The 11299-nt window shown below is 33.2% G+C and overlaps 1 protein-coding gene across 1 annotated transcript; it reads left to right on the top strand.

Moving 5' to 3' along the window:
* The first annotated feature begins 1470 nt into the window (after nt 1-1470).
* Nucleotides 1471-3553, top strand: LOC127083636 (iron-sulfur cluster assembly protein 1). The gene is made up of 3 exons (XM_051023953.1): nt 1471-1883; nt 2102-2156; nt 3131-3553. The coding sequence occupies exons 1-3, from the start codon at nt 1589-1591 to the stop codon at nt 3255-3257; spliced, it is 477 nt and encodes a 158-aa protein (XP_050879910.1). The 5' UTR covers nt 1471-1588; the 3' UTR covers nt 3258-3553.
* Nucleotides 3554-11299: the final 7746 nt, after the last annotated feature.

Genomic DNA, 11299 nt, shown 5'->3' with positions numbered 1-11299 from the left:
CTTTAAATTTTTTTGAGAAAAAGATATTACAGAGAGTCGATAGGTCAAACTCTTCGGGCCTGATCGAAGTTATTATAGTCTAATTATATATAATAATTTTATTACAATAAATTGATTCATACTATCGGAATTTTAATTTGACAACATGGACACACCCATATCTACCCACATGAAATCGAAAAAAATCAATTGGTGACCCGCTAACACGCTTTAATCCAACCGACTTGCTCTTCTTTACTATTGGTTTACTAGTTTTGGGTTGATCTCAGACTCTCAGTTATATGCCTTCCCTATTCCCATTCTCAACTATAAGAAAAGTACAATTTACTTGGAAGATTTTTTTGGATAAAATGGTTGAAAATCAATTTTAAAAATTCGAAATAAAATAACTAAAGAAATAAAATTAGAAATGATTAAGAAAAGTAGTTGTGTGAGATATTAACCCCGCCAAATCTAAATATGAAGCAATAAAGTAAGAATTATTAAAAAATTATACTCAATAAATCATTGAATATTTTAGAGTTTTTAATTAAATAAATTTATAATAAAAAATATTTTAGAAGAAATGGTAATGGGCTCTTCCAACTTAATATGAAGTACAGATTACGAACTTAATCTTATATGAGATTAATTACTATACACTGTCAGTGTAAAAAGTTTTACACCGTCGGTTCATCACCATCACCCGTTTGTATTACTTTATAGATTTTTAAAATAAAAGTCAAACTTCTTTTAATATCCAACGTCTATAATTAACTGATGGTGTAAAACCCTTTTACACTGACAGTGTATTTCAATTAATCCCATCTTATATACATAATAATATTAAATCTTTTGAGCATGTCAGATTTAAAATAGTAAAAAAAATACAAGTGTTTAAATCCAAATTGATTCAAATAATTTTTTTTAAAAAATCGGAAAAAAAATCAATTCGATTTTATTTTATAAAAGTCGTTTAGTTTGAATAACATTTCAAATAAATTTTTTAAAATTGATACAATCAAATCGAATTAATTATTTAAACCGAATTAATTATTTAATTTTTATTAATTTGATACGTTGTATTAATTTATTAATTTTATTTGATTTAATCTATTATTTTTATTATTTGATTTGTTTTATAATATTATTCTTATTTATAATATTAATTTTTAATACTTATATCAAATATATTATTTATTAATATTTTAATTTCAATAATACATTTAATTTATAATTTGAATATTTAAAAATTAATTAAATATAATTGCATAAAATTAAATTATCCAAAACTAAACCGAGACACAAATAAATTTATCTTTAAATATTTCATTCATTTTATTATAAGAAATATATAACAATGAGATGGAGGTGGTAATGTATGGGGGTGTAGTTAAGAAATATATTTCAATCATTTTATTTTCCAAAAGAAATAAAATAAAATAAATGTTTGGGCTTCAAAGTTTCCAAGGAATTAGGAGAGTTCATCTGGCCACGTAACTAAGGAAAACCGCCTTAAACAAAATAAAATCCTATTTTTATTTTCTTCTTCTCCCAATACTTATCATTTTTATTTTCCACAATATTCCAATCCCTCAAAAAGAAAAAAATGCTGAGAATCGCAAAGAGACTCGTGGGAACGGCGTCGTTTGAAGCGCCAATTCCCGCTGTTAGGGTTCTTCCACGATTCTACCACGAGAGGGTGGTGGATCATTACGATAATCCCCGGAATGTTGGATCCTTCGATAAGAACGACCCCACAGTAGGTACTGGTCTCGTCGGAGCACCCGCTTGTGGTGATGTCATGAAGCTTCAAATTAAGGTTGACGAGGTCACCGGAAAAATCATCGATGCTCGCTTTAAAACCTTTGGATGCGGATCCGCCATTGCTTCGTCATCCGTTGGTAGGTTGTTTTGTTTGTGAGAGCAAACGGAAACGGAAAAATTCGTTTTGTATTTAGGGTTTGGGTTTGGGTTTGTTCCTATTGTGGTGTTTGGATTTTTATTTTCCTTTTTTTAATTTAATTTTCTGCTCCTCCTCCTGGAATATATGATTGCAACCATGTTATTGTCAATTGTTATTGATTATTATGTTTCTAATTCTTAGTTTCTCGCTTTGCAGCTACTGAATGGGTTAAGGGAAAACAAATGGAAGAGGTTTTGACCATTAAGAACACGTAAGTTTTTCCAGATTTATAATTTTTTAAACTTTTGTTGCAAGTTTGTGTTTTGGTTCTGGAATCAGTTTGAATTATATGATTTAGTTGTTTATTGACATTTTTTGTACCTGTCAATGGGTGAACAATAGTTATAAGGTTGGGTATTCTAACAAAATAGTATGTTGCCATAATAAGCATTATAGGCATGAAAACAGTTCTGAGTTATAGCAAGTTTTATTTATTTATTTTCCTTTCCGTTTTCCCTTTTCTGCAAAGTCAAAACTTAAAGTTCTAGGCTTTATAATTCTTCATCTTCAGCAAGCAAGGATATTAGTTGGGTGTAGGATTAACATATTTCGGTTGTTTAATGGTTGGTGTTGGAAATTTGGTTTTATTCTTTTCATGTATCGATGAGGACAAGTTAATGGATGATATTTTGTTGTTGTGTTTTGGGCCTTTTCCATTCAAAACTGTCTTGTATTTAGAATTTTGCCCATCTCTAGAATTTTATCTTACAAGGTGATTCTAGCTTAATCAATGCTTCCATTTTTAATAGTTTTGGCCCTATTAGTTTTTGAAGTGATGCGGGATTAATGTCCTGCAGTGAGATTTTGCAAAGCATTGCGTTTTGCATCTTTTGCTGTTATGTTTTGGACCTTTTGGTTTCTGCTATGTGCCCATCTCTAGGATTTAATCTTTCTAGATGATTCTAGCTTAAACAATGCTTCCATGACTATTAGTTTTAGTCCTGTTAGTTTTGAAGTGATACATAAATAATGTTCTGATAGCATCTTTCTTATTCTTCTTCTTATCTCCTTTTGTATGATGACTAGTTAATGAGTTATGGATCTATTGGACCTTTTAGATTCTGAGTCATGCTTATCTCTAAGATTTAACCCTACTAGATGATGATTTTAGCATAAGCAGCGTGTCCATGATTAATAGTTTTGGTCTTGTTAGTTTTAAATTGACGCATAATCAATGTTCTGCAGTGAGATTGCAAAGCATCTTTCACTCCCACCAGTTAAGCTTCACTGCAGCATGCTTGCCGAGGACGCTATAAAAGCAGCTGTTAAAGATTATGAAGCTAAAAAAGCCTCCGCTGCTGCCACTGCGTGATTTCTTCCATTTCTTGAATGATGATGAAAAAAAGCGTGAGTATGGTTGATTGCACATCATTAAGACATCTTTAGTCAGACTTTTCTTGGTTGGAAGTACACTGACATATTGTATTCTCATGAAGTCAAATAAATACTTGTACCGCTGGCTATAGTTTGTTATTTGCATGGTTTGTTTGTAGGAATCATATAATATATTTTTGTTAAATTATGTACACAATACAATCAGAGTATGTACATGTAATATTTGGAAGTCCACGGGTTCATACTTGGGTGCATAGCACCATATTATTATTACACGGTTTTGTTTATCAACCATATATTTGTGATAGAAACCAGGTTTTTTATTAAGAACATACATGGAAGAACTCTCTGAATTACAGGGAAAAGAACACACCAACACACCAGATATTCAAGGGTCTTACACAGGCCCAAAATTTTATCAAATGTCTGAGTAGTGTATACCCATTCCTCTCAATCCATCCTCTTATTTGCATGCATCCTGCTTTATTTTCTCAATTAGCAACAATTGGTTAGAACATGTCAGACAAGGATAACAGCAGGAGAGACCCAGATATATCTCAACATTTATTAGAAAATTATGATTGGTTGTTGTTGTTTGCAAAATTTCATTGGTAATTGTCATCCCTAATTTTGTCTTATTCGTCTTTAATTTATTTTGAAATCTTTTGCATTTTTTAGGTCTTGGTCAAATTGAGACTTAAGGACAATCTGATCATGGCTACTCAATGCATTGTATTGTGTTAATTCAGTCTTTTCTAAACTATTTTATTTTCATTCATATTCCTTTGCATCATAATAAGTTATGTTTTAGAGGCCTTTGGCCATTGTCATTCATGCTTGGACTTTACATATCATCATGTAGAAATTTTGAGTTTATTAGGACTTTTTCTTTTTAATAAGATTTTGCATATGATCATGATTTCTATGCATATATGTGTTTTACATTTTTAAATCATTTTGCTTTTACTCAAATCATAGTGTTTTTGCATACACCATATGACTTTGAATAATAAAGTTGTTTTAAAATATTTTTTTGGCATTCATCAACATAAGAAAACAACAAAAAAGACTTTGAATTAACTTGAAGTATTTCATACATACGCCTCATTACACAACTTTTGTTTTTGTCCATACATGATAACAAACTCATTTTACATTATTCCTAGGGATTAATTACTATGCATTTTTAGTGTAAAAAATTTTATACAATCGATTCATCAATATCACCGGTTTGCATTATTTTATAGATTTTTAAAATAAAAGTCAAATTTGTTTCAATGTCCAACGTCTATTATTAATTGAATATGTAAAATCTTTTACATTGACAGTATATTTCAATTAAATTTTTATTCTTATATAACATATTGCATTTACATTAAGTAGTAACAAATTGAAAAATAATTAAAAAAAAAGAAGGAAGAGGTTGGACTTGGCTTGTGACACGAGTTCCCTGCTCTACATTTTGCAACATATCACATTTATTCAAGCATCAACCATGCCTTCTTGGTCCATCAACATCCACCTGCAAGCATATCATCCCAACATTCATTTTCATCGTCATCATACATCAAACAAACTAACATACAAAATAAATTAATTGAAAATAAAAGAAATAGATGGAAGAATGGTGGAAATGCGTGCCCCATCACATGAACAACAACATACTCATCCATCATACCATACCATCACTTAATTCACCCACGAATTATTCACACAATTCATCACATTCCTCACACCCTCACGAGGATCACTAAAATTCTCCTTAAAAATCATTCTCAACAAACTCATTTTCCCATCAATTTTTCATTCTCCACCTATAAAACCCCTCATTGCGACACTCATTGACACACATTGAAACAACAAATTCCTAAGTGAAACTCTGTAAAAAAATCATCAAACCTACTCGTAGCTCTCTCTCTCTCTCTCTCTCTCTCTCTCTCGAAACTACTCAAGTTCACATGTGAACTTGAGCTAAGCCTCTCATATCCATTTCTAACTAGAAAACGCAAAGTCAAAGAAGAGGAGAGAGATAGAGGAAGTATCAAAAGCATACAAACAAAACTAGATAGAAAGCCTTCAAAAGAACTACAAGAGGTTGGACGCCGAAGCCTCGCCAAAGTTTCAAACTCCGACGAGGTATTCTTTTTCATTTTTGTTATGTTTTCCTTGTTATTGCTTGTTGATTGTCTTTTGTTAAACACTAAACTACTTTAATCTGATGTATTTTGGGATGATTGGTGTTGAATTTGAGTTTTAGGGTTATTTTGGGGTTGAGTCGATCCTTACTCAGGGTGGGGTTTTTGGTTGTTTAAGTAATGGATTCATGATCAGGGAGTATTTTTAGGTAGGATGTGTGTTTGTAGTTTTTGAATTTGAGGAGTTTTTGAAAAATCTGGGTTTTGAACGAGAACACATTCACGGTGTTCATTAAGTTCATCCATAAACCATCACATTTGATCTTGTTTGGTGATGAGAGAGAATATGAAAGGTGTTAGTATGGTGGCGTTAGGGGAGAGAGGAGAGAGAAGTGTCTGAAGGTAGAGAGAGGAAGTCAATAAGTGAGCTCACGTGAGGCTTCTCTTCTTTTTTATCTCTCACATTCATCTTTCCTTGGCACACGTGGCTAAGCCCCTGGCCGTCTGATTCACTGACTTTGCTGCAATGGCCAAGGCTCTTGTAGAGAGCCCCCACTAATTATCATGCACCTGATCATCCATGCTCGTTAGATCCTTTGGATCTTACATCAGACAGTGTCATACCCCAAAATTTTCCTTACCTTCTTTTCACTTTCCATCTGACATTTGATCCTTAATTTATCTGCACACTCATGACATATTCATTCATTTACAGTTGCACTTATTAGATAAGCATCATAGATTCAAAGGTTGTTGTTCATGGCACAAGTGTTTGATAGGTCTCTTTTTATGGTATTCTTGAGAACTAAGCCTATGGTATCTTAGTGCTACAGTGGACTGGTGTTGATCACCTCTCATGAGCTGAAAGCTTTGGAACTTTAATTTTGATCTGTAACATTTGTGGATCATATGAACTACATCATGGCACTGGATCCATGTATGGATTGCGAGTGTGATTGGTTAATTTCTTCATGGATTTGGTCATTTGGTATGGATTCAAGACAAGGTTGTCCAATTCATAGTCGAGTAAAAGAAATCAAGATCCATCTAATTTCATTCAAGTACAAGTTCAAATGTTCAAACCAAGATTTGGAGGAAAAATATTTTTCTTAAAAACACAAGAAATAATTCATTTCAAAAGGTCATTTCCATTTCAGAAACATCCAATTTAATTACATAAGATAATCCAAAACAATTACACAATTTTGCATCATTTGACATACAGTTGACTTTTGGTCAACCGTTGAATTTTTGGTCAAAATAGTTGACCAAAGTCAATTGACTATCCTAGACCTTACTTGTTTCATCCCCTCACGAGTCCTCCATGTTTGAGCTTCCAAATCTTCAAGTTTCTTCATGACCAAAATAAATTGCCAAAGTGTTATTCATCCCACCATACAATAGCCCTGCAAAACCATGCACAATTCAATTCAGACCATGACTTATACATGCATGCATAGCTATAAGAAAAACTAAGACAATGCTTCATGCATAAGCCAATACATCATAATATAGCAAAAAAAGCCAAACTTTCATGTTGGTAACCGGCTACCTGAATCAATGTAACCGGTTACACCTGTTTTCCAGCATACAAAAAGCCAAATTTTCTTGTTGGTAATCGGTTACCTGAATTAGTGTAACCGGTTACACCTGCGTTCATCAAAATAAGAGGATCTGTTATCGCGTTGGTAATCGGTTATCCAAAACATGGTAATTGGTTACACCTGTTTTGATCAACCAAAAAATATACACTAGAGCACATATTTTCTTGGTGGTAACCGGTTACACCTGAACCAGTAGCCCCAAAAAATGCAATTTTTCAGCATAACAGTGTCATTCCAATCATTCCAAACCGGTTCCAATTCCTGCATCAATTCACATAACACCAACTAAAATTATGCAGCAATACATAACAACAAATAACCATTTCATATCCTACACTAATGCATTAAAGCATCACTAACATTCATCAATACTTGAACTACACTAACTCACTTTAATCCTAACCTCACCAACCTGTCATAACAATCCCTATTACACTTCCATAACAACTTCAACTAATAATTTAATAGATCACTAACATTGTTAATTTCATAACCAACTTGCTCATGAAATCATCTAACACTAATTATTGCCCTAACTTTTAACCGTCATTGCCAAAAAAAAACTGACCAAAACGGTTGGAAGATTCATTTATATAAACTCATCACTCTCTTCAATCTCAAGGGTTCACTCATTCAACAATCACTCAGAATTCAGAATTCACTCTCTCAATTCATCTCTTTCACCTCACACCAAAGCTCCAAAACACCATTGTTGGAGAAAGTTTCACCTTGAAGCTTTCCACCAATTGAGCTAAGACCTCTACACTTCATTACTACACCTTGCCACTGCTACATTCAACATACAATCAACAAAGACAACAGTCCAATTTTAATTTCTACACTACACTCAAGGAAGAAGAAATAGTGATTTGAGCATTTTTCAGCAAGATTTTGATTAGCTTACCTGATTAAATATTCTCTGGTTTTCTTCATCTTCATCATCTTCAGATTCCAGTAATTTCCAATACAAACCTCTGTCTTGCAGGTCGGTGAATTTTTCTACGTCTTTGTTTGCTGAATTTTTGATACCACTATGTAGCTCTTGCATTGGAGAATCAAAGCCCCAAGGTTTGGTGGCTTGATTTTTGTCCTCCATCATTTATTTTTTGTTTTAGAGATTATGATTCATCACTTTATCGATGCAATTCTGAAATTTGGTTAATGTTTTGCATAAATTACTGAGAGATTAAGAAAGAGGATATTGAGAGGAGTAGATTGGTGGTGCTATTTGGTGATTTCGGTCAACTCCGCCGTCTCCGACGCGATGGAGTAAAGACTCTGGTGGAGGTGTTCTTAGAGAGAGGTGACATGAACATGAGGTGTAGAAATTTGTGTTGCTGGATTTTATTTCCAATTCCCTTGCCATTTTTGTTTGGGCCTAGCCATAAGCCCATGGTGATTTGCATTTTTACACCCCTGTTTTTCTTGGTACACCTTTGCAAAACACGATAGCAATACCTTGTGTTTGAGTCTTATCTGTTAGGCCAAAAACCTTTGTTTCCAGGTTGCACACCCCTGGTTTATGCACCCCTGCATAATTAATTGCTAATTCCTTTAATGCTTATTTTTTTTTCAATTCTTTCGTCAATTTTTTCTATACTTTTTATTCACGACAATGCATATTTTAATTCATGATAATTCATAGAAAATGCATGAATTCGGTTAATTAGAGTAGATCCCTCTTTTGGAACTTAATTGAATTTAACTGTGGAGTTTCTTTAATTCTTCATTAAAATTCATTAGAAAATTAGGTTCTACATGATTAATTTCCATTTTAATGCTATGTTAATTTCTTACATTTCCATGTGTTTAATGCTTGTTTTGATATGTTCACCTTTTTAATTAGTTGATCAAGTTTATTCTTGATCAATTAATTACTTTGAATAATACGCATTTTTCCCCATTTCATTCAAGTGATCATATGCCTTTTGGTCACTTGATTGTGTTATACCTTGATACATGCACTACACCGGATCTCAAGTTCAACACTCTCTCTTCCAAGACTCTGAATCAAAATGAACATCAAGCCTTGACCATTGTTCGACTTCATCCATCATTTTCTTTTCTTGTTCATTTAAGACAAAAATCTTTTTGCAAACAAATTCAAAAACACTTAAAAATATGATTTGAATTGTATGCCATGAGCCTTAAAAAATGGAGAAGGATGAGAGGGATATATTCCTACCCTTTTTCTGAATATCTTTGGATATGGAAAGCTTGACCCAGTTGTTCAAAGTACTCACCTATGTTCATAGACTTTAGTGCAATCCAAACCAAAGCAATCTTTTTCAAAATTAAAATCAATCACAACCTATTAAACTCAACTTTCCACCTTAGGGAATTCAAAACCTTTTCACAAAGTACATGTTGTTTCCGTTCTACCGCAATACGAACAACACTTAAGCCTCTCATGCACAAGCATACAAGCTACATTTAACTGCTAGAATGTGATCCAAGCGCATTCATTCTATCGCAAACAAACAAATACTTAAGTCTCTCATGCGCAAGCATACAAGTAACGTTTAAATGATATAATGCAAATGTTAATATTTTTCATTAAAAACATCTGTATTTTCTACCATGAACTACAGAGTTATGATTTTCTCAGTACACTATATAAATACGTAGGCACAATGGTTCAAATCCTTGGCGAGCACATTAATTATAAACATTTTTTTCCTTCTTATCAGTCACAAGTAACCTATAGATAATAACACCCATTCGTACAAAGAATAACCAAAATGGTTCCCGTTGAGTACAACAAATGTGAGGGGTGCTAATACCTTCCCCTTGCATAACCGAATTCCTTACCCTTTTTCTCTTCCCCTTGGGTTTTAACGATATTCTCCCTTTCATTTGGGAATAAATAAAGTTCGGTGGCGACTCTGTTGTATCTTCGAGCGTGCAATGCGCTCGGGTGTTTTTGGTGTAGCGACATGCAGTTGGAGGTTGATTCATCCTTTGACTCTGTTCTTTCATGTTGACCTAGGCCACCAGAGTGAGCCTATGTTATTCGTCCCTCACTTTTTTCTTTCACTATTTGTTTTTATTATTATTTTTGTGTGTTTGTATTGGAGCTTTGGGCCCATACATTGTCTTTGTTTTTCTCCATTATTACCCCATATTTTTCTTATAGCGCCCCCTTTATTATTTTATTTATTTTAATTTTTTTATTGTATTTTATTTTTTTATTAAAAAGAAAAAAAACATTTTAATAAGAATAAAATCAACATTATTTCCAAGTAGTAAAAATCTTGATCCAACGTCAAGTATTTTCAAAATCAAATAATATGTTGAAAAAGAGTAAGGTTAGACGTACTTGTCCTTCCTAACCCCGAATATTTGAGTGATGGTCGTAATTAGCCTATCGTTCGAGTATTCGTCATTTGCTTTAAAATACATTAAATAACCGAATTAAGTTTATTCTTTCGTTGTTGAAAGAGATTAGGTTGGATGTACTTGTCCCTTATAATTCCGAGTATTTGTGTGATGTCCGTACTTAGTCTCCCACGCGAATACTCGTCATCCATTGAAGAAACACGACTTAATTTTCCACATAAATTCCATAAATAACTCGGTTGAAAAAGGTTAGGTTGGACGTATTTGTCCCTCGTAATCCTGAGTATTTGGATGATGGTCGTAATTAGCCCACCGTTCGAGTACTCATCATCCACCCAAAAAAAATCTACCAATCAAACATATATTTTCTCATCCACGCGCGATCGAAAACCTTTTTCATAAACGAACATTGTTTAGTCCATTCTATCGCAATATAGACAAGGTTAAGCCTGCAATTGCAAGCATACAAGCAACGTTTAACTACTAGGATGCGATCTAAACATTCGTTCAATAAAATAAGTCAACCAATATGTAGTTTTCTATGAAGAACTACGTAGCTTTGAATTTCTCATCGCACTTAAGGATACTAAGGAGCAAGACCCACAATCTTGTCAAGCACCCTAATAAAAAACCTTTTTGCGACACCTTTTCTTTCCCGTTTGAACTTTTAATCACTCACAGAAAACAAATGACATAAGCTAACATTATATTCATAAATATAACTAAATGGTCCCCGTTGAGTATAACGGATATGAGGAGTGTAAATACTTTCCCCTTGCATAATCGACTCCCAAACCCGAATTTGGTTGTGATGACCATTTTCTTTTACTTTTAAGGGTTTTATCGATATTTCCCCTTTCCTTTTGGAATAAATAAAGTTCGGTGGTGAATCTGTTATTATCTCGAGCGTGCGAGCACTCTAGGTTATTTTTCATGTTACG

The sequence above is a fragment of the Lathyrus oleraceus genome, chromosome 5 (assembly GCF_024323335.1).
Source record: "Lathyrus oleraceus cultivar Zhongwan6 chromosome 5, CAAS_Psat_ZW6_1.0, whole genome shotgun sequence".
NCBI lineage: Eukaryota > Viridiplantae > Streptophyta > Magnoliopsida > Fabales > Fabaceae > Lathyrus > Lathyrus oleraceus.
Note: the sequence above shows the minus strand (reverse complement) of the source record. Positions and strands in the feature narration are given on the sequence as shown.